This window comes from Asterias amurensis, chromosome 14 (assembly GCF_032118995.1).
Source record: "Asterias amurensis chromosome 14, ASM3211899v1".
Lineage (NCBI taxonomy): Eukaryota > Metazoa > Echinodermata > Asteroidea > Forcipulatida > Asteriidae > Asterias > Asterias amurensis.
The window spans coordinates 14263131-14288227 of NC_092661.1; the positions used below are offsets into that span (position 1 = coordinate 14263131).

A 25097-nucleotide genomic window follows, 5' to 3' on the forward strand; every position below is an offset into this window, starting at 1 on the left:
GTTTTCGTATATCAGTAACCAAGGCCGCCTCCATGTTTTCTGGTACAAATAAAGTCATAAGAACTTTCACACTATAACTTTTTGCTGTTTGTCAATTGATTTTGAAAGTGCCTTTCACCCAGAGTTTAAAGGGAAGGTACACGTTTGGTAATTACTCAAAACAATATTATTAATATTAACTTAAAAACTGACTCGGTAACAAGCATTGGAGAGCTGTTGATAGTTTAAAACATTGTGGGAAACGACTCCCTCTGAAGTAACGTAGTTTTTGAGAAAGAGGTAATTTCTCACTAAAATAAAATAATAAAAGACTTCTAGCTAGAAGTCTTTTATTCTTATCTGAAAGCACACAAACTTGCCAACAAGGGTGTTTTTTCTGTCGTCATTTTCTCGCAACTTCGATGACCAATATTGATCCCAAATGTTCACAGGCTTGTTATTTTATGCTTATGATGGGATACACCGTAAGTGAGAACACTGGTCTTTGACAATTACCAAACATGTACCTTCCTTTTAAATGATATTTGAAATCTTTCTTGATTATATTTGTAAATAATTATATTATTAAATTTCTCGGGCAGACAAAAATGCACATCGGTAAAAAAAACATGAAAAGATACATCTCAATAAGCAAATCAGTTTCAGAAATGAAGGAAAGAAAACCAGCTGGAGCCTGTAGGACTGCCTTAAGTAAACAAAGTTCATTTAAATCTAGAAGCTCTCTTGAACAGGGCCCAGTTTCATGAAGCTGCTAAGCACACAAATTTGCTTAGCATGAAATTTCTTACTTGATAAAAACAGGATTACCAACAAAATTTCCATTTTGTTGAATATTTCTTGTTACTGGTATTCAGCTGTTGTTTGCTTATCCTGAAAATCATGTGGAAATTCGGTTGGAAATCATGTTTTTATCAAGGAAGAAATTCATGCTAAGCAAATTTTTGTGCTTAGCAGCTCTATGAAATTGGGCCCTGGTTGTAACTTTTTCCCTTTAGCTTAGAGATATGGACTGGGCTTTGAACGCTACAACTTATACATGTAATGTGTTTATTATGAAATAAAAGATGGTGGAGTTAAACATTTGGTTCGGTTCAAGCAAATGGTGGAACATGTTAATTTTCAAAGTAAAAAGGAAACCTCAAAATTTTGAGGGAATTTGTATATGGATCATTGTATTCTACTTTTAAAACATCTTCTACTCTTAAAACACCGTAATTTGTTTGAAAACAAACGCTTTCGCACAATCCAAGGCATCGTGTCCCTTTAAAGGCAGGGGACACTATTGGTAATTACTCAAAATTAGCATTAAACCGTACCTGGTCACGAGTAATGGGGAGAGGTTGATAGTATAAAACATTGTGAGAAACGGCTCCCTCTGAAGTGGAGTATTTTTCGAGAAAGAAGTAATTTTCCACGAATTTGATTTCGAGACCTCAGATTTAGAACTTGAGACCTCGAAATCAAGCATCTGAAAGCACATAACTTCGTGTGACAAGGGTGTTTTTTCTTTTTAATGTATCTCGCAACTTCGATGACCGGTTGCGCTCAAGTTTTCACCGGTTTTTTATTTTATGCATCTGTTAAGATACAGCAAGTGCATGAGAAGACTGGTTTCAACTACCAATAGTGTCCAGTGTCTTTAAACCAAATAACAAAATGCCCCCTCTCTCTCTCTCTCTTTCTTTCTGTTCAACCTTCGAGAAAGACTCTGCTATGATCAAAACATAAGTCCACTAACTAATTTGTATACTTGGGTCCATTTGGTTGGTAAGCAGTTTGCAACAACTCATTCATATTTTTATTGTCTATCCATTAGGAAACAAAAGAAATTTTATGAAACAGCAGCTTGATAATCAGCAATTGAGGAGAATAATTTAGGACCCCCATGGCGTCACCCGCCCGAAGCACACAAATAAAACATAAACAAAATCAGTCAAGTCATTAACGGCACTGTACACATTTGGTAACTGGTCAAAGACCAGTGTTCTCACTTGGGTGTATCCCATCATAAGTATAAAATAACAAGCCTGTGGAAATTTGGGCTCAATCGGTCATCGAAGTTGCGAGAAAATGATGAAAGAAAAAACACCCTTGTCGGACGAATTTGTGTGCTTTCAGATAGAAATGAAATACTTTTAGCTATATAGAAGTCTTTTATTATTTTAGTGAGAAATTGCCTCTTTCTCAAAAACTATGTTACTTCAGAGGGAGTCGTTTCCCACAATGTTTTATACTATGAGGAGCTCTCCAATGCTCCTTAACAAGTCAGTTTTTAAGTTAATATTTGTTTTGAGTAACTACCAAACGTGTACCTTCCCTTTAATATTTAGAAATTTGTTGATGTATTAGAAGTCCTCGACCCTGTGATTAATTTGTTGTTTTTTAATGCGGGCAGATCTGGCTGGCAGAGCTGGTTGGCATAGCTATAATGACAACTACAATAACGGTCATAAACAGCTATGGTGAAACGTGTTTTTATTGTATAGTTTTCTGAACTCTTACAAAAGATGGTCAATTAATGTGGCGTCACGTATCTGGGGCAGTGTCGAGTGGGTGCGGGAGGAGGGAGGGGGCGGGTGGGGGGGGGGGCAGCAGAACTCCCTTATTGTCCATACCGTGATACAACACATCACTATAGATTCATTTGTTTGGTTAAGTTATCTGATATGTCTGACGTCAATTCCCATCAGGATAATGTTTGGCGTTTCAGTGACACTGCGAGACGTTAGTATCAAAACATATGACGGTGGCCCTGAGGGGACATGAAACATGATACACATTCAAGCCGGAATTTACAGCTTCCTCGTAGGAGAAAATGCCTTGGTGCCCTCAACACTTTAAAAACGAAGCACAGTCAAACCGACTGGGGTAGCGTGTGTTTTCAACGCTGACCAAGTTGTCATTACTAACCTCAATCGTCATTTGAGAATAAGTGTGTATGCCTGGCTTTTGTCAACGTATTTTGGCGGGACATGCAAACACGGTTCATCTGCCATTTTGTTTTCTGTGACGATTTAAATGTTGCTGTGCCCCCTAGATACATTATGCTTCGGGATAGTTTCGATTATATAATATGACCAGTGCAAACATTTTATGCGAGCTTAGGCACAGGGCACAACTTCATAGAGCTGCTAAGCACAAAAATTTGCTTAGCATGAAATTTCTTTCTTGATAAAAAACAGGATTACCAACAAAATTTCTGTTTGTTGCATAATTGCTTGTGACTAGTAATCAGCTGTTGTTTGCTTATCCTGAAAATCACATGGACATTTGGTTGGTAATCCTGTAGTTATCAAGAAAGAAATTTCATGCTAAGCAAATTTTCGTGCTTATAGCAGCTCTATGAAATTGGGCCCTGGGCACGTTTTTGGTACTTGCAAAGGCCAGTATTTGCACGCAGCCCAAGATAATTATGCTAAAAATAACAAACCTGTGGAAATTTAGGCTTATGTAGGTCATCGAATTGGCAAGAGAGTAATAGTGGAAAAACACAACTGTTGCATTATTTTAAGTTTATGAATACTAGTCAAGGAACTGAGCTTTTAAGATTTTAACATAAGACAGATAGAGAGGGTGATGATTCATCTAAGCTATTTATGATTGCTCTTTAGGGTGATTTTATGAAACCTCCTTCTTCAAGTCTCGATCATGACATAAATGCATATGGACCATCTCCATCACGAATTAATCTGCATCACCGTTGATGTGTTGCAGTTTACAAAGTGAAATTAAAAAGTGTTGAATTATTGGTTGTCGGGTCAATTTGTCTATTAGTAGTAACAGTTTGTATATTTTCAACTGTCTATGTGAACCTGTGAATATGCCACTGATTACTTTACTAGGAAATAAATTACGTCGGGCCATGGGCGTCAATCAGGGGAGGGACAGGACTGGTACCCCCTCCAACTTTTGAAGGGTGGGGACACAAAATCAAATGTCCCCGTGTATTTGACCACCTTTATATTGAAGCTTAAGTATTGTACTGTGTAAAACCAAACCCTTTATCCCGCCATCATCATCAATCCTGGGGGAAACGGATGACACCACTTTTTGAAGGGTGAGGACAATAATCAAAATGTCCCTTCTCATAATTGGCCTAAGATTACACCCCAGTAGGGCATCTAGAATGTAGTTGGGGGAGGGGGGCATTATTGAACGTGTAGTTGAATACTAGAACAAAGTCTGAATGAATAAAAGACGGTACATCCTCATCCATGTATACTATAAAGTGGATATTTTGCAAAGAAAGTCCAGTATCGATGTGTTTGCTTTCAATGCATTTTATTGCCATGGAAATTATAATTTTATCAGTTAAAAATTTAGCAAAAGTTACTTTCACTGTTGTATTATAACTCGAGTAACGATTGATTAAGCAAAGGCCCATTTACCCTTGGAGGTTAATGCATTTGTTAAGATCGATATGGTCTTCATTACAGCTTTTATAGTATTAGTCCATAATCTGCTTAATAAACACTGAAAGGCAGTGGACACTATTGGTAACTACTCAAAATAATTATTAGCATAAAACCTTACTTGGTGACCAGTAATGGGGAGAGGTTGATGGTACAAAACATTGTGAGAAACGGCTCCCTCTGATGTAACATAGTTTTCGAGAAAGAGGTAATTTTCCACGAATTTGATTTCGAGACCTCAAGTTTAGAACTTGAGGTCTCGAAATCAACCATCTAAAAGCACACAACTTCGTGTAACAAGTGTTATTTTTCTTTCATTATTATCTCGCAACTCCGACTACCAATCGAGCTCAAATTTTCACAGGTTTGTTATTTTATGCATATGTTGAGATACACCAAGTGAGAAGACTGGTCTTTGACAATTACCAAATAGTGTCCACTGTCTTTAAGGCTGAGTCACACTGCAGCGATAACGAAAACGATAACGATCGCGACCCCAAGAGAACGCATTCTATTGGTTGAATGAACGTGTGCGTTTTCTGCGTAGAGCAATTCAACCAATAGAATGCGTTCTCCTAGCGTCGTGATCGTTATCGTTTTAGTTATCGCTGCAGTGTGACTCGGCCTTCACACCAGTAAGTGGTTATAATCGCGCTTCTAGCGTGTTGGAAATTTTATACTTATGTACACCTACAAAATTTGAATTTGAAATATTAAAATGACAATCTTCGTCACCCGAAGGTCACATTACAGAGTCGTTACATAGTTAAAAAAAAAATAGATAAGACATAAAAATAACACAGTGCTAATTTTTACTGCAAGGGTAGCGGCGATGCGCACATCATTGGAGCAGAGGGGGGATCAAAAAGGTGTTACAAACGCCATTTCAGATTAAGTTTTTTGGACGATCTGCATTCATTATACAAGTTGAATATTTGGGTTTATTCTGTATTTCGCCACGTGTGATGCTGATTAGAGTGTTACTCACTTTATTGCTATGCTTAAAAGATGTTTAATTGAAATGAAAAACCCCTCACGTCATGGTATGATCCAAATCGTTCAATAAACTTAAGGCCAGACTGCATCAATAACGTTGCAGTTTACACGAAGTAACAGGTCTATCAAGATTCCATCTGAGAACAAATCAACTGAGTTTACATTTGAAACGAAACCAAAAACTTGTCTTGAACGTCGATGCGATCACAACAGCCATGAAAAGTGTTGTACCTTTCACCGCCGCGATACTCGCATTGGTGTTCTACGATGCATCAGCGACTGAGACGAGTTGCACCATCGGATCTATAGTAAAAGGGAGCATTTTCCTACCATACCAGCAACACGCACTGATCGGTCATACGTTTCAAAATCAATCAGGGACGGGTCGGATCAAGTGTATGATGCTTTGCTGGAGGCAAAGTCGCTGTATGTCATTCAATCACAATGACATCAGTGGCATCTGTCAGCTCAACGACGCCAGCAAGGAGGAATTCCCAGAGAGTTACAAGCAAGATGATGGTTTTTCATACTTCGGTGACTCATCAAATGAAGCCGAACCACTCCCTGAAGAAACGACGATGACAACCAAGACAAATCAAGAAAGTACTACCACCCAAACACAAACAGCGACACCGAAGACGACAACCAGAGCATACAAAGAAACAGCTACCACCCAAACCCAATCAGCAACCACGACGATGACAACCAAAGCAGACCAAGAAACAGCTACAACCCAGACCCAAACACTAACAACGACGATGACAACCAAGACAGAACAAGGAACACCCCAAGCCCAAGCGGCAACAACTGAACATGTAAGTTCCCCCTTTTCCAATTTAGGCAAAATTTTCACAGGTTGTTGTTATTTTTTATTAATTGTGAGATACACCAAGTGGGAATATTGGTCTTGACAATTTACCAAAGGGAAAAACTAGTCTTAATTTAGGACTAGTCCTAACTTAGGACTTGTCCTATGATATATTGTAAACATAAGGCTAGTCCTAACTCATCCTAAATCGAGATGAGACAAGACAAGACAAGACAAGACCAGTCTTAACTCTTTGTGAAATCCTTCCAGAGTCTTTAAACACTGCAAGATTTGTTTGCGAGTTTAAAGGGACACACCGGCTTCGTTGGGCTATTTTGGTCTACAAAAAAAGACTAAAATATGACTCCAAAGGTCTTTTAGGAATGGAGAAGAACAGTCCCTCAAAGAAAACACAAAATTTTGCCGTTTTCGAGCTTTAAAAAGAAGAAGAAAAAAAAGGTCACGTTAGAACTAAAAAGCAGAAGAACCAAAATGTTTAATTAATGGGGCTTATAGTAATCGATTTATATCCATTTACTTCAATAGATCACCGAAGTACCTGTGGAACTTTCAACAACACCAATATTCGACACAACTTCAGCAGAAGCAGGTAGGAAACGGGGCTGGCTGAGTGTGTATTACCGTTTGAAGCGGAAAGCATGACTTGGGAATTGTTTTTGTTGTTCAACAAAAATTCAACAAAACATGTTTGCAGATAATTTTTTATCTCCTTCATTCAGGAAGCATGGGGTTTTATTAATAGTGCTATCCTTCTTTGTTGTTGAACGTTACAGGTTTTGACCGTGTCTTTCATGCGTAACTAGTTTGTGCTCCTTCAATTTATGTATCGGTTTTCTTTTGTTCACAGATATGTATGAATAAATTCAGGGGGGGGGTCTCCATCCAACAAGCTTGCTTTAAAGGACCTCCCCCTTAATCAATTAAGGTTAAGGTTATACTATGAACTATGAATGTGTGTCTGGATCATAGTATACAAATATTGACTGCTTCGAGTGCTATGGTTAAATCTATGACTCCCGAGGAGCTATCTATTTTCCCGAGGCGAAGCCGAGGGAAAATAGAACGCTACGGGGATCACCGAGGGAGTCATAGTTTTCGGAGCTATCTATTTTCGGAGCTATCTATTTTCCCGAGGCGAAGCCGAGGGAAAATAGAACGCTACGGGGATCACCGAGGGAGTCATAGTTTTAACCATTGCACGAGTAAAAGCAGTCAATATTTGTTTTATAACACCCCAAACATTTCTTCTAAATATTGTACTATTATTATTAAGTTACAGACCTGAATGCTACAATCCACGGACGACGCGAATACAAATTGCAAACACTTTTACTGTGCTGCATGTAGTGTCGTGCAATCCGAAATGGTTACAGACTATTAATTTATCATCCTCGTACACTCAACGGACGTCTGGGTACTGCACGCCGTGTGCTAGTCTTCGGACTAGCGCACGGCAAACCAACGCACTATCACACGGCAGTCATCTAGCAAAACTAAGACATGTCATGTGACGCGCTCTAAACCAATAAGAAGGCAGAATACTTGTAAGGGGTGTTATAATACTCATACGTAGCTATCCATTGAAAAAATTAATCAATCTCAAAAACAGTTTGTGGAACTTCCGTGTCGCAGGATATATACCATATGATGGAACAATAATTGTTTAATGTTCGATATTTCACCAGTCGATACTGAAGGTCCTACAGTGTACTGCCCCGAAGATCTGTTCGGCTTAACCAACGACAGCGATACTCCCGCTTCTATTTGGTGGTGGACGTCTGCGAATGACAACGAGGTAAACTACTACCCTGTCACTTGCAGCGACGACGCCGAAGGTATGGCTGTCGTTTCGGGTGACCTCTTCAAAGCAGGTACCACCAACGTCACTTGTACGGCGTGGGATGCAGCCGGTAACCCTGGACACTGTACATTCCTAATAACTGTGACAGGTTTGTAAGGAAATCAAAACCAATGCTCATTGCTCACTGTTACATAATAAAATCAAGAAGCACTTTTCTTTGTAGTTGGAAAATTCAAAATTTTCATTTTACGTGTTCATCATTTCATTTGCATTTAGGTTGTGTTCATTCAGTGTAAAGATGTAGCCCTCCTCATTTGGACGCCATTCATTTATATTTCTCGCAATTCTGGTCAATGTTGTTCCTGCATCAATAAGCAACCATGCATGCTGTCATCTCCCCATCTTCTTCTCTGTCTACCTCTTTTCCCTTTCCCTGGCCTCCCCAATCCGTTATTGTTTTTCATATGTTGTAATTTTTTCGTGCAGTGTGTCCAGCCTTCCCCATTATAGCTTATTTTTACGTTTTGGTGCCGACCAAATGCTTTGACATTGCGACGAATGCTTTGTCGTTGCCGATCGGTTATAAGAGCACCGGATTCAGGCTCAGTGTTTGATCAGCAGACTGTGGTTCGAACCCCGGTCGTGACGCTAACTTGTGTCCTTGAACAAAACACTTATGCTTCTCTCCACCCAGGGGTATAAATGGTACCTGTGAGGGCAGAGATGGTTCTTGTGATTGATTTAGCCGAGGAGCTCATTTGTGTAGGCACGCTGTACAGAGTGGTTCTTTGCTTTTACTATTATCATTGCCTTGTGGTTAATTATCACTTCACCTAGATATCCAATTAAGTGACTGCGGTATCTGCCATCGATTTCTTTACAAACTGAAGAAAAAAAACGTAAAAAAATACGTCCAGAACAGCAGCATTAGTAGTCTTGGCCCAAGGCGTTAGTCCTCGATTTGATAGTGTACTACGCTCAGTTGTAAATCGCTTTCCCTTGACTGGAAAGCTTGACTGGCGAGCTTGAAATCTTGACTGTGTTTGGCGATAAACTAGTTTGGCGATAGCTGTTCGCCAGTCAAAGATGGTGCGCTTTAGCGATTTTCAACACATGAGCGTAGTAAACACTCAGAATCTAATATTGAGCACTTGGGCCAAGACAGCAGAAATAGCGACAAACATCGATATATAGGAAGGAGTTTTCTTTTGCTTGTTTTGTGTCGTTACTGTAATTTGTGTTTTATGACCTTTTGTCTTGAATAATTTGCAAACCAGTTTGCAACATGACTCGCCTCGGTATGGAAAGTGGCGCCATAGCCGACAATCAGATTAATGCATCCCACGTCTTGAACGACGACTACGCAAACTACGGACCAACACTAGCTAGGTTTAACGGCAATGGCAAGTATATCCATTTTTTATGAATAATCTGTGACAAAACTACATCAATTGGTGTATGTTAACACAAGTGGTAGCAACCCGCGTGGTCACATTTTCAAACTTAAAACAACCATAAACAACAAACATTGAGTGATGACATAACGGGTAGGCCTTATATACATCTTGTGCGTCAGCCAATTAGTTGCACAAACAAGAAGGCAGTATACAGAGTTAATTGTCAACAACAAAGCAAATTATTCCACAGGAATGAGAACTTATAAATCAAGCTGTTTGCCTGTTTTTGATTGGGTGATGGTTTAACGCAAGGTTAATAGTCAAATATTCATACTCAAAATGAAATGACATCGTTTTGTGTGATTATTACCTAGTTATCAGGAGCAATAGTACTAGCTATTTCAGTGAAATTTACTTTTTCAAACCCGAGCTATAAACCAAAACACTTTGCATTACGTAAAGTTGGAAACTGATACAGTGGGTGTTGTCACAATTATTTATACCGAGGAGAAAATCAAAATTAACATCATAGGGTGTTAAAACAAACATCAATGTAATTGTTTTGGAAGAAATTAGTGTTTAAAGGCAGTGGACACTATTGGTAATTACTCAAAAATAATTATCATCATAAAACCTTTCTTGATTACGAGTAATGGGGAGAGGTTGATGGTATAAAACATTGTGAGAAACAGCTCCCTCTGAAGTGACGTAGTTTTCGAGAAAGAAGTAATTTTCCACGAATTTGATTTCGAGACCTCAAGTTTAGAATTTGAGGTCTCGAAATCAAGCATCAGAAAGCACACAACTTCTTGTGACAAGGGTGTTTTTTCTATCATTATTATCTCGCAACTTCGACGACCGATTGAGCTCAAATTTTCACAGGTTTGTTATTTTATGCATATGTTGAGATACACAAACTGTGAAGACTAGTCTTTGATAATTACCAAGTGTCCACTGTCTTTAAAAAGTAATGCATTTTTATTATTTTGTTGGTTTCTATAATTATGTGTCAATACCCATGGTTTTAACCTAACACCCCATTGTTTTGCAGTGTGGGAACCAAGGTCGATGTGGTCCTGTGTGATCATGCCTCTGTGTCTGTTTGTGATATTTGTGATTTGAAGTCCACTGAGTGTAAAATAATGCTTCATCTAGCTATAAGAACAAAAGTTAATGCTCACTGTTTTATTAACAGGTTCTTGGTGTGGAACGCCGTATATTAACGCATGGATTCAGGTGGATTTGGGCCGCACGGTGGACATCTACGGCCTGATCATCCAGGGCCGTTACCAATCAGACGAATACGTGAGGACTTTTTATCTAAGCTATGGAGATGATGAAAACACATTGGTGCATATGTGGGGTGACTGGTATGCAAAGGTAACTAAATGAGATGGTAGTTTTTCATTTTATTTTATGAAATAATGAGTGAAAAAAACAAAGCGCACATCATGTTGGTGTCTGATGTTCCTGTTTCTACAGTTCTAGGTTGGAATCGAATGTCATGCTCGTACACATTTGGTATTTATATTTATATTTGTCAATTGGTAGACATGTTGAGATGTGCGACAATCCAAAACAACTCCCCTAACAATACATCAAAAACATTATTAATCCACGACATTTATGTGAGGCTGGTCATCAGCGGATCGGACAGAGAAGAACATTCACTATCTCAGACAAAAGGCATATATCTCAATGCGCGGATGGCATCTTGATTGACCGTTATGTAACATACTGACATAATAGTTTTATTTTGAGAGACGCACAATCTACCTTTTTACCAACTTATCTTAAAGTAAAGAGCAAATTAAACGGCTGTGCTGCTCAACGATGGATGATTGTCTGAATGTGTCTTTATAGAAAACAATCATCTAATAATAATTGTGGATAATGGGAGACTTTGAGGCGCTAGGTGGCAGCAGACTTACCAGGGAAAGTTCCATTGTTTACGTAGTTCTGGGCATGCGCACATTTCCGAGAACAATGGAATTTACGTGGTAAGTCTGCTGCCACCAAGCGTCCTGAAAGTCTCTCTTTGACATAACAGTTTTCTGTGTCATTAATGCTTGCCCAGGAATATCGTTCCGAACAGACAACTGATGGTTACGGAGGATTGGTCTCCGTCCAGACCGCATCACAGAGAATGATCCAATCAAGACTCATCCGCGTTACTCCCCAGGATTGGACTGGAGCGGTATGCATGCGATTCGAAATCATCAGCTGCAATTGAAAACAGCATTGGCAAGACTTATAATATACTTACAACATTCTTTAAACAAACCGTTATTACTTAAACAAATCTCGAAACGGGCAAAAAATTATAAATTAGCGTGTGTATTCAAAGGGCACATGTGCAATAAAGGATTGCTGATTATTAAAGAGATTAGTGTAAATCTGGCTTAGGAAGATTTAGAATAATTTCACATGTTTTATCCATTCGATGATAACGCTATCCAAAACTATATTTTGTGTAAAGTGCAAGCAAGTCTCACATTTGCAATGTAGTAGCCTGCCGGTATCGGTGTCAGAGGAACTGTGTACACATTTTTTGAAAGAAAAAACACCCTTGTCACATGCAGTTGTGTGCGTTTAGATGGTTGATTTCGAGACCTCAAGTTCTAAACTTGAGGTCTCGAAATCAAATTCGTGGAAAGTTAGTTCTTTCTCGGAAACTATTGCACTTCAGAGGGTGCCGTTTCTCACAATGTTTTATACTACCAACCTCTCCCCATTACTCGTTACCAAGTAAGGTTTCGTGAAAATAATTATTTTGAGTAATTACCAATAGTGTCCACTGCCTTTAAAACCACAATACAGGGAGTGTGCACGAAGCTTGCTGAAACTTAGAATCAATAACTTTACAATGACATCAATGTCAGTCAACTGCCCTCAAGCGCCACGAGCGCCTTCTTTAGGCGGGTACCGGCGCTATATAAGGTGTCTATATTACCTTAACTTGATTATCATTTTGAGTAAATATTGTTTGAGTCTATCTGTAAAAATAAATACTTGTAGGACAGATGATTCAGTTTTAGGGTAAATCCTATTGACGGGAGTGTACAACCGTTTTTATCCTTAGTCTGTCAAGTAATGTCCGTACCAAAACTAAGTTGTTTGTTAAAAGTAAATATCGCTCCTAGCTCAAACAATGTTATAAGAGTTTTGCAACAAATCTAAACCTCTTTATGCAAAAAACCAAATCTGCCATTAACAGGCCGTGAAGCATTGACTACATCTCCGAAGAATAAATGTATTCCTGACTAGAGCCTTACCAAAAAACGTGGGTTAATTGCAGAGCTCGAAACATTTTTTTTCCGATGATGTCCCTTACATATGTAGCTTCAGTTGTAGTGTTGATACTGAATGTGTTTATGTATAATGTAGTGTGTTGTAATGTGATTAGTAAATTTGATGTATTCTGCTAAAAAAGGTTCCTGAAATGTCAATATCGTACCTTGGCTCGTTTTTTTGTGTTATATCTTTTAAACATGTTTAGTCCAAATACATCGAGTTGCGCCAAAAACGTTGCGGAAAGGTTTAATTTGATTTTATCTTTAAAAATGTGTTGAAACATTTCAAGACTTACCCCTGTGTTTTTAAATAAAAGGAATGGTACAAAATATTTATATATGTAAAAAAATATATATATATATATACAAGACTCAAATCATCCTTGTGATATAATAAAAAAAATTGTCCAAAAATAACGAAATTGCAAGGCTTACACTTTCTGATTTTACCCTAAAATGTAAAAATAAAATCGCTGCAAGGCATAAGCCCCTCCCTTGTGATTTTATCAAAGAATTTTCATAAATTGGAAGGAGTACCCCTGTGATTATATATATATATATATATATAAAAAACAGTCACAAGTTAACAAAATTGTAACGCTTAACCATTCTGGTTTTACAAAGTTGCCAGTCTAGTCTTATCCCCACGTGGTTTTGTATTTTAAATAATGTTTGAAATTTACTTAATTGAAAAAGCTTTCCTGTGTATTTTAATTTCTGATTTTACGCCCAAAATGTCAAACAAGTTACAAAACTGCAAGGCTCGCCCCGTGTGATTTTATCAAAAACGGTTAAAAATTGCAAGGCCTACTTACTAAAAAGGGAAGCAAAATAATATTTATTCGGAAACGCTGCTCTATCTTCTTTAAAAACATCTAGACAACTACACTTCTCTCAAACAAGTCATAAGTTTAAAATTTCCAGGTTTGGAGAAACTTTGAACTCCTAGACTATTACACAAAATGACCCGTGTGGTTCTGCAGTTTGGTTGAGCATGCAAATCAGAGAAATTGCGTCACGCAACACGTGATCGCGCCTGCGCCTTGGACCTGGGTGTTTTTTACAAGATGGCGTCGTCGTGCATGAATTAAAAAGGTAAGAAAAGAATTTGCAAATACAAATTTATTGATAATTTAGTAGTCAATACCTCGAGGGGGGATATTAAACTTAATCATTTGCAATTCAAGCTGTTCCCAGTCCATATTTTGGCGGTAAGTTGGCTATGAAAACCGAAAATTTACCATTTGAAAAAACCACCCGCTCGAGCATGGCCTAAATATTTTGACAAAAGCGCGCAATGATTGTAATTGTCGATAAAACTGAAAAGGCGGCTGAGTCGGCTGTGGTGAACACAATATTTGAAAACTTTCCGAATCCTGCGAACACTTTTTCACTCATTTTTTACACGGAGGAATATCTCTTAGATGAATTAATCAATCATAATGCTTAGTAAACTATAATTTCGTAACAAAATGACAAAGTGGTGGCAGGATATGGACATGTTCCCAAAATTAATGACCCCTCGTTGAAGTTGTACCCACAATCCACCACTGCCAATAAAAGGTAATTACTTTTGTGAGGAGGACGCTGGCTATTTTAGTATTAGTTTTGCTGAACTTCTATTTGGACAATAGAGTGGAATGACAGTGTGGATTGGAGATGGGTGCTGGAATTGTTTGTTGCAACTGGGATTGGTGATTGGGGACATGGGGGAGGGGCTAGGAATCAAAATTTAATAAACTCTACACTGCGGGTGCGCAAAAATAGTGTAGCTTGTTTATGGCGTTGCGAGATATTGACATTTCCTAATCTGGCTCCACTCAAAAGTTTTTTTTACAATATTGTTGCTTCGCCCTCTTCTTTAATAAGCCTTTTGAAAATTGGGCAAATTATCCCTCATTTTCTCACACATCAAAAAGATTCAGAGCATGGTCGTGACTAAGGAGGACACTTTTGAACTTTTGTGATAATTATATCGGGTCACCTGTTTTAATTAATACCGCCCTCTCTTGACTTCTAATTGAAAAAATACTGCCATTTATTGAAATAAGGTTCAAAAAGATCATGGTCCCCATCTGAATCCCTGAAGAAATAAGGTCTTTATCAACATTTTTGGGGCAAATTTTTTACTAATTTCCCTAAACCTATGCTCAGGCCTCGGAATAACCAGCGGCACTGATGGCCATTACTGGTGGTGCCCTGTGCCATTGTCGTGATGCCCTCGAAAATAACGACAATTCACAGCCATATAGTGCCGTGCCCTTTTTATCCAAATGGCGTCGGTGGCCCTTTTGTAAAATTGTTGGATGCCACTAAATGTCCGCTTGTATGTTTACACTTTTACGGTCGGGATAATTATCGAAAAAATTCACTAGAAAGCTGCGCAAAACACAGACCTACCACTCCTATATCTGCGATCACAATTTATACAACAATGGAATAGAACAATGCAATAGAATGAAAACAAACGTCCTCTATTGGCAAAATATCACAGTGCACCACGCGATAACACCTTGACCTGAGAATGCACAAGTCTGTGCATGCTTGGAAAATGGGTTTTCCCCCGAATTGCAATAACCACCATCGCTGGTGTGCACGCTTACACCGTACAACAGCATAGTCTTCGCTGGTACGCCATAAAAGCTGCCGACAGCTTGGGCTGCAAAGGACAGTTTTTCGGAAATGTTAGCTTGTTTATGAAAAAGCACATTTGCAGATCTGCTAAGCAGATACCATTTTTTTTTCAAGCAGATTTCCAAATACCGATTTCCAATTTCTGCTTAGCAGATTTCCAATTCCCGCTATGCAGATTTACAATTTCTGCTTTGCAGATTTACGATTTCTGCCTAGCAGGTTTCCAATTTATGCTTAGAAGATTTCCAAAATCTGCTTAGCAGATTCGGATTTCCGCTTAACAGGTTTCAAACTAAGCAGGGCCAAATTTCATAGAGCTGCTTGACGCTAAGCAAGTTTTTCTTCTTAACGTTCTTAACGTAGCAAAAAATAATTACAATTAAGCCGACACCTAAAACTTGACTAGGTGGAAACTGTGACCGCCGCTTGTATTTCAATTACTCGCTATGAGTCCATGTGTTTTTCTCTGATCATTTTACTAATCCGCTCAAGTAAAGGGTGTTTTGTCAAGTAAAAGGTTATTGTAGAGATTTGAGCAAACGCTCATGCCTGATCTTTTACTTATCAAACTTTGCTAATGCTGGACCGTTAACCTGGCCCTGTGTCTTGTAAAATTACATAAATGCTACAGGACAATAGTAAAAGGTCGCTTTTATTTACATGTCAATAAGAAAATCCTTCAAGCAATTGTTTTTACTTACTAGTTCAACCAATCACTAGCAAGTAAATGCTTACTTTTATTTATAAGGATTTAAGTAAGAGGCAAGTAAAAGCAACTTCTAGTTTCTATTTTTATGGCTCAATATCTCTTCTGGTAGCGCAGCGTCAACCAGTTATTGGGACTTTGAAGGTTCTGTTCATTGGCTAAAAATGTAGTCAAAGACATAAAAAAAAAAAAATGTTATGTTGGCTTTACAGGCCCCCCAAAATAGTGTTAGGTCGGCACCCCGCTAGGATATAAAAATCCTTTACACAAATATTTCGAAATGTGGTTGTGGTTGTTATACGCCTCTCTCAATATTTATGCATGGCGTCATAATTCTAATCCAAAATGAAGCTATTTCGCACGTCCGCCACTACTTGCGGTGGCTGTACCCACCACGTTTTGGGTTAGACGACGTACCTTATGCATCTAGAAACTATAAGGCTGCCCCGTGATCCTTATAGGGGTCTAATATGTTGGGCCTCCCTAACGTTACACGTTTTTCAAATCAGCGTTGATAGGTGAAACTGACCGTTAGCCAGCAATAAGTCTGAGAAGAACTGAAATAAACTCGAACAGAACACAACGGAATCAGGAACAGAAAATGACTTGGAAATACAGGCACCCAGGTATATGTATACAAAATAGGGGCTGCCACACCTTAAACGAAACTTCTTAGATGCCTGCAGGCGATTGGCCGTGGCCACTGAACTTTGACTTTATGCAAACAAGGATAAACTGATAAACGTAGGAGAAACGTATAAATTACAAACAACAATATAAACACATCACCGGTGGGAGATGACAATTATTATTATTTATTTGGCAGTTCACATAAAATACAAAATTACAAATAATTGGTACAAAAATGTTACAACTCTTAAAAACATTAAATATATAAATATATACATCTGGAATGGAAAAACAGTAAAAAGGGGGATACATCAAGATATAAAAAAGGGGCAGGCAGCAAAAGAGTAAACAAAGTACTACACGACTGAGGACAACAAAAGACATCAACACTATCCAGGTTTGCCAGGACTGACAAAAGTGCCTGCACTGTCACCAAGAGGTGTGTCAGTCCAACCTGGAAGGACAAGAGACAAAAGGATAAATAATTACACATACCAAACGGGTTAACAAACAAACAAACAAACAAAAAAAACGAAAGGAAAAACAAGTCAAACAGGCAATCAAACACCCAAAGCACAAAGTTACAAATAAACATGCAAACACCCCAAACTACAAAGACAAAATGAAGCATGGACGCAATACAACAAGAAAAAACTGACAAGATAAAAACATTTACTTACAATCCATAAGGGATAACAGAACACTTTATACCTGATCTTGCTCAGATGTCAACTTTGTCCTCTTAAAAAAATCAAAGGCATAATACTCGGCTGGGATTCAAACCCTTGATAATTCTTAATGGGTGCTTTGTTTTCACCTCCCTGTATTTCTTCTTTACATGTATGTGCGACAGCCACCCCCTATACACACAATGCTCCCAGAGTACCAGGAATGTCAGATATTATTTCCTGTTCATTCCAAGTATACAACCCGATTATCTAGAATATTGTTTCTCTTGTCATTTCAGATGGAATCACTGTGTGATGGAGAGGCAACAAAGATCACATGGAGATGTGGATGCTATTGGACTTGGATACCACAGGGCAAATCTGCATCTTCTAAAATACTGCTCAACACTTCTTGTTACATTTGCAGTTGGGACTAAGTTGAGCAGGGGTGTTGGTGCGCATATGCTTACGCAAACCATGGAACATATGGGTGCATGTCCCAGCTAAAGGACAAAGCAATAATGGTTAGGTATCTTGTTGAAGGACACGAGTGGATCGAAACGGGGACCAGAACCTGTGCTGATACAGAGCCTGAGCCAACAACTGAGGACTCATCGAGATGACTGGAATGAAGATTGCAAGGATGTGAACGCTGTCAACAGGTGAGTTTTCCTAAAATACCTTTGATACCTCAATGGACCAATCCATGATGCCCCACCTACCAGAGCAATGGCTATTTCAGCATTGCCCTAGTATAAGCACCTTGCTTTGCCCAAGAGGCACCAATTCAATAGACTGCTGTAAATTGACCTCAAGAGGGTAGTAGGAGCTTTTGCAGGATTCTAGACATCAGAGCACATTGACTAGCAGCTAAAACGTGTATTGAGGCTAGTGTTTTTTCCAAAAAACATGTACAGCAATGTTTTTTTTTTTCTAAAATCCATCCTTTGGTTACTGTCCCAATCCAAAAAATTCGAAAATTGTAAAAATCTTGGAAAAATTCAAATTAGTTAAAAGCTGTGCTTATTCTTGACGTTAACACACATAAGTTTGAACAAGCTGCTACAAATCGTGTGAAACTCTGACAGCAACCTGGCGACACCCTGCAACATCTCTGTAAAATCCATGTGACATACATTGTGCACCCTCTATTTTTGCGCTTCGTAGCGAAGCACTAACTACTAGACTTTAAAATTAAAGTTCAGTTTGTTAATGCAGTCAATTCAGTTTATTGGCGTAAATACTCAATTTTATTGGTCACACAAAATTTTATGTACAAGAATAGTCAAGAACAGGGTGCTATTTCAGGGGATATCACAGACTTGAACAAGACTTGGTTGCAATGATGGAACTTGCCCAGATTATTACTCCCTAGACAGTTATGGTCCTGATCTCAAATGCAACAAATGTACACTTTTTTAAATACATTAGCCTTAGAGTACAATTCAATTCAATTCAATAACACGTTTATTCCATAATCTTGTTGAAAAAAAAAAACAATGGTGAGAATTAAATAGTACATAGAAATTTAACAAATCTAAAGTGCATTAAATTATACAAAAAACAATATCATCTAAAAACAAAAACCTTTTCATTTTTGGTTTGTTTCTTGTATCGAAGTACTGTTCATACACATTTTTATTGATAAGTACCTGTTTTGATTGTTTTGATTGCAGTGAGCCTAATGGGACCTCTTCACTACCTTTTGATGTCACAGTAGCCTGGATATTCAGCCTAGGGTAATAATTGTCCAGAAAACCCGGAGAGTGATCTCGTTCAGCATCAGACTGTACGCCCTGTACAGTGTCATTAAAGACCTCTTCAGCCTAAATCTCAATAGGTGAGTTTTGATTGTTTAGTTTTCTCCATAGCGATAACCATCGGGGATCTAGAAGTGCAAGTTTGATAAGGGAATTTCATTTGAGGGTACTACATTTATTGGTATCAAACAGGATTTTCAAGTGAAAGATGTCCATTTAATCCTATGGTTGTACTTGTAAGTTCAGATCACCATAACACAAATCAATGTTAATGGTGTTCAGTAGAATAAGGTATTGCTAATGAAACCCAACCAAGTTATTGCATTCTAGGAAACCAATTAACCTTTGATTGGTCACTGACGACCTTGAAACTTTGTTAAGCATTTTAGGGGAATGGTTTGAAGATTCCAAGCGTTGCAATCCACACGAACCAAAAATGCTACCAATCATTATCTTTTCGTAGTAGTTGACATACTTTTTGTATTCCATGTTTGGTGTTTTGCTCATATAGTTGAATCTAGACCAATTTGAATGGTGTGCAAGGGGCGAGCGGGTTCAACCAAATTATTCATGTTTAGATATGGGGCCATCAGTGCTGAAGTGCAATCTGGGGGAATTTATACTGGGCAGCACAGTTTATTTTGGTCAGAGTGCTGGGCAAACTGTGTTAGTTCTGGGCAGGCCTGCCCAAGACTGCCTGACACCGCCCGGCACCGCCCACCGTGGCTACGTTATTGGTGATAAAACCCAAATCAGCCTACAACTATGAAATTCACTGATCTTTCAATGACTTGTAAGTCCATCTCTGAAAGAGAGGATCAAAATGTGTTCTATTTTATGTCAAATAACTTGATTATTATTACAGCCATCTTTCTACCGTAATGGGTGAGTTTATTTACAAGTAAGAGTATACATTGTCCAGTGTTATAGTGAACAAATTATTATCAGTCGAAATATTGTACGTGCAGTTCTAGCAGTTTAATACCTTGGTGACTCCACATTCCATTATCGTTCGGTTGATAGGCATCGGCCGAATAATGTGTCTACTGATTTGAAGGAGGGTCTAAATAAGTCTTGAGTCTGCTGCTTAGTTACACTAAGTCATAGCACTTCTTACAAAAGAATATAATAAAGCTGGAGCTCAGTATACATGATAATTCAATGGGAATGTCTTAGTAAGTTGATCCAAGTTGAGGCAGACCATTTAAAGGTATGCAAATAAAACATGATAAAGGCATCTCTAAAAATTCAACTATCTAAACATTATTGCCTTTTGCTGCGTATGTTTCCAGTACTGAGCCCACTGAGAATACAGTGAGTTTGGTATGGCTTTTGTTCACATGGAAATTGAGGATGGATTTAACATTCTGTGCTCACCTTGTACCAAGTTCTCAATAGAGAAATTCAGTCTGTTTTTGTCAGCAACAGTTGACTTTTAAAAGCCATGTGATTTTATGCATAGAAGCGATAAATAAACACAAAATGCAGGATTGGTTTAAAATCTGGGGAGGGAAATTCTAGAGGTTGGATCTTCCTATTTTTTATTAATTTTTCCCTTTTTTGTTTGGGGGGGGGGGGTTCACAAGACCACAGAGCTTGTGGTTCAAAATGTGCACCAGAATTCTTGCACCAGAATTTGTTGTACAAGGCCATATTCAAAATAAGAGTATGCTTCGCTTAACTGTTTTTACTTGAACAAACTCCAAGACCTTTCTTTAGGCCTATGGGAAAGGAAGTTTACTCCATTATATCATAACTAATACAAAAGAACTTTCTTCAAGACATTACTTAGTGAGATATTTTGTTATCAATATTCAACTAAAATACACAAGTTATACTGCTGGACTTAAATAGTGTTTCAAGCTGCTGGACTTGTCCGGGTCAAACAGTTACTGGCCCCACATTAAAACTACTGGTCTTCTCTTTGGCCTGTAGTCTAGTGTAAAATTTGAGTCCTTGAATTAGTAAGTTTCATCCAAATCAGTAACAATCGGCTTGAAAAGGTTTTTATTCAGAGAATAGCATTTGTTGCATCTGACAATTAAAAGTTGCTTATTTTTATTTCAGCATAAGCATTTAAAGACACTTCTCTTTGTGTTTTTTGTTAGAATGTGATCAAACATTAATTTTTACATGTCATCACAATTTGCACAATTAGGCAACTATTTAAAAAAGTCATGAGTTTGCAGAGCTCTCCACAGGTGGTTTTTCCGGTCATCCAAATTTCTCGTCCTTACAAAAATACAAAATTGTAGCACCTGGACAAAATCGTTGAGCGCCTTGGCAATACTGCGAACGCCCGTAAAAAAATATTGAAAAACACTTACATGTGTTATGCAGAACACAAGCCATTGTTTCAATGCGCCTTAAAATCACATTCTAGAAATAATCAGAGATCATTCTTTGGTAAAAGAAATTGGCCCAGCGGCTGCTACCAAGAAGTCAGCTATTTTGTATTGCCAATGTGTCCTTATTTTTTTTCTATGTTGGAAGGCATTTTTAAACCTTGTGTCCAAGACTTAATAATTGAGTCGACCCTGCGCTTTCATGAGAGATATTTTTATATTGATGTGGAAATGAACTGCGTGCAGTAAAAGGCAAGACTGCCGAGCGGAGAGCAGGATTAAGAGAAATACCCGGGTGCAAATTCAAAACTTTCATTCACAGTAGAAACATTCGCGTAATCGTGTACAAAGTGGGATTTTTGTTTGGTGTTGTTCGTGCAGTAAAGGTTTGCGCAATTTTTGTTTGCACAATCAGTCGATCTTGTAGGACAGGTTTGTGCAATTGGATTATTGGCAGGAATAGTTTGCACAATTTGCTGTAAGTGCAGGAATGATAAATTTGTCTGTAACCCTCTATTGACATTAAAATTTTCCCAAAGTTTCAAGTGAGAAAATATTTTAGTTTTGTGTTACACTAAGTACCACAAGGAAATTATAACCAAAATACAGTTTTGCATTTTCATGACCGGCCACATTTTGATTTGCCAGTTTTTACGATAATATACATAGTGAGGTGCACTAAGAGACATTTTTTATAAACTAGATCAATTGAAGTTTTCATGACTAGACATTATTAATTTGTACACAATGCGCTGCACACAGACCTCGATCGCACAGTTTTCATGAAGAGACACTTGTAATACCTTGTTAATTATCAATTATATAAACTTACTACGATAAAAAATATCAACAGATTTGAATGTTCTTCACTTCATGCTTGGTAAGATGACAAAGTTTAAATGGCAAACAGTGTCTGGAAACAATGATTGAAAAACTCTTTCGTGCACAATTTATTTATTTTTGGGGTTGAACAAAGAATTGACTAGAGTGGGATTCGAACCAACGACCTCCGGATTAATGTGCCGGCGCTCTACCAACTGAGCTATCTAGCCCTATATTGGCGCCAATATAGGGCTAGATAGCTCAGTTGGTAGAGCGCCGGCACGTTAATCTGGAGGTCGTTGGTTCGAATCCCACTCTAGTCAATTCTTTGTTCAACCCCAAAAATCATTTACAAATTACCTAGTCAGTTTCCCTTGTGGTACATATTGATATACAATTTATTTTAGTGATAAATTGATAGTGGACACATGAAACAGCTTATTTAAAAAAAAAAATTGCAAAAGGCGACTGCCCCAGTCCCACAATATTATGCGATCACCATTTTTTACGAAGGGATGTTAAACTTTTTTCGGCCCATGAAAAAGTTAAGTTATGATTTTCTTTGAGCTTGTTTGGCTGCAAACTTAAAACTGTAGAGGATGGTTTATGTCTTTGCTAGCTCAGGGCTGCATACGTACTCAGCAGGGAGGTATACTCCCCAGTACGCTCCCCAGGGAGCTGAGAAAGATCCAAAGAATGTCATGAGCCAAACCTTATGTAAATGTAGTGTTAAGTTTGCCTATCTAAAACCAAAATTTATTTGGGACAATCTAGAGACGCCCCTAATCTATTTGGTTTTGTGCCACTCTGGGGCGCCTGCCTGAAACAGGTGTCGGAGCATCGTATTCAATTTCTGGTGGTTAAATCATTAGAGTGTGGGTGCGATTCTCAATCATAGCACTCTTGTCCTTACTATAAATGCTTCTCTTCACCCAGGGGTATAGATAGGTATCTGCGAGGGTAAAGGTTGATATTGTGTATTAAAAAGCCACTAGCCCCATAGGTAAGCTCAGGATTGTATACTACCCAGGGAGCTAGGAAAGACTTAAAGGACGGTTATTGGCCGAATGACCAGGGCACTTATGTAAAGCTCATTGAGATGCTATTGTGAAATGCTATTACGTAAGAACTAGTTATTGTTTTTTGCAAAAACCAGTATTACCATGTTTTTTATTTGGTAAGTACTAGGTCCAAATCTTGACACCACACATTGTCTTCCATCTATCATCATTCTGACCCTCTGTAGTAGTAAACACACCAGTGGCATTTCTCAGATCACTTGTCCAACTGAGTTCATTTACATGGGATACAAATCACCTGATGCTGTCCCTTCTACTATACCCCAGCTGTACATGTACAGACCCATATTCTCTCTAGATCTTCTTTCTCATATTGGTCTGGCTGGAACTCAAGACCCATGGCACCCACAACAATTGCCGTGGTACCCTGTGCTTTTGCTGTGGTGCCCTCTGCATGGCTCCAATACAAACATATAGTTTTCCAATAGAAGTGCCCCTTACAAGAGGAAGAATGCTCAGAGTTCAAGACTTGAGAGATAGTCTGTCATAATTTTAAAATGATACGGCTGTTGATCCATCTGACACAATTGTGATTCATTTGACACCAATGTCAGAAAATTTTGCATCAGTTTTAGAGAAACTATCAACATGATCAAGTTGTCAGTGATTGACTGTAAGACAAATATTTTAGAACTTCTACATGAAATATGCAAAACTAGAGGCACTAATCTGCCCTCAACCGTCACCCCACCCTGACTGAATGGTGAGGCACTAAGTTGCCTTCAAACATCACCACCATTCTTCCTACATGTAGTCCTGGTGAGTGGTGAGGCACTAATTTGCTTTCAACTGTCACCACCACCAATACTTGTTCATGCTAGATCTCATAGAAAGGTGAGGCACTACTTTGCTCTCAACCATCACCACCACCCTTCCTAGACTTTCTAGATCTCAAAGAATGGTGAGGCACTACTTTGCCCTCATCGTCACCACCACCCTTCCTAGTCCTTCTAGATCTCATAGAATGGTGAGGCACTACTTTGCCCTCAACCGTCACCACCACCCTTCCTAGTCCTTCTAGATCTCATAGAATGGTGAGGCACTACTTTGCCCGTCACCACCACCTTTCCTAGTCCTTCTAGATCTCATAGAATGGTGAGGCACTACTTTGCCCTCAACCATCACCACCACCCTCCCTATTCCTTCTAGATCTCATAGAATGGTGAGGCACTACTTTGCCCTCAACCATCACCACCACCCTTTCTAGTCCTTCTAGATCTCATAGAATGGTGAGGCACTACTTTGCCCTCAACCGTCACCACCACCCTCCACAGTCCTTCTAGATCTCATAGAATGGTGAGGCACTACTTTGCCCTCAACCATCACCACCACCCTTCCTAGTCCTTCTAGATCTCATAGAATGGTGAGGCACTACTTTGCCCTCAACCATCACCACCACCCTCCCTAGTCCTTCTAGATCTCATAGAATGGTGAGGCACTACTTTGCCCTCAACCGTCACCCCCACCCTTCCTAGTCCTTCTAGATCTCATAGAATGGTGAGGTACTACTTTGCCCTCAACCATCACCACCACCCTTTCTAGTCCTTCTAGATCTCACAGAATGGTGAGGCACTACTTTGCTCTCAACCATCACCACCACTCTCTGAGTCCTTAAAAATGGTGGGGCAGTACTCTGCCCTCAACCGTCACCACCACCCTTCCTAGTCCTTCTAGATCTCATAGAATGGTGAGGTACTACTTTGCCCTCAACCATCACCACCACCC

The 25097-nt window shown here is 38.8% G+C and overlaps 1 protein-coding gene and 1 non-coding gene across 2 annotated transcripts; one reads left to right on the forward strand and one right to left on the reverse strand.

Annotated features, from left to right (window-relative positions):
* Positions 1 to 5623: 5623 nt before the first annotated feature.
* LOC139947307 (uncharacterized) lies at positions 5624 to 12963 on the forward strand. Its single transcript, XM_071945202.1, has 6 exons — positions 5624 to 6223; positions 6763 to 6826; positions 7923 to 8186; positions 9316 to 9441; positions 10631 to 10815; positions 11513 to 12963. Exons 1-6 carry the CDS (start codon positions 5624 to 5626, stop codon positions 11666 to 11668), a joined length of 1395 nt encoding a protein of 464 aa, XP_071801303.1. The 3' UTR covers positions 11669 to 12963.
* A 9487-nt stretch (positions 12964 to 22450) lies between these two features.
* Positions 22451 to 22523, reverse strand: Trnan-auu (transfer RNA asparagine (anticodon AUU)). The gene has a single exon. It is a non-coding gene; the product is annotated as a tRNA-Asn (tRNA).
* Positions 22524 to 25097: the final 2574 nt, after the last annotated feature.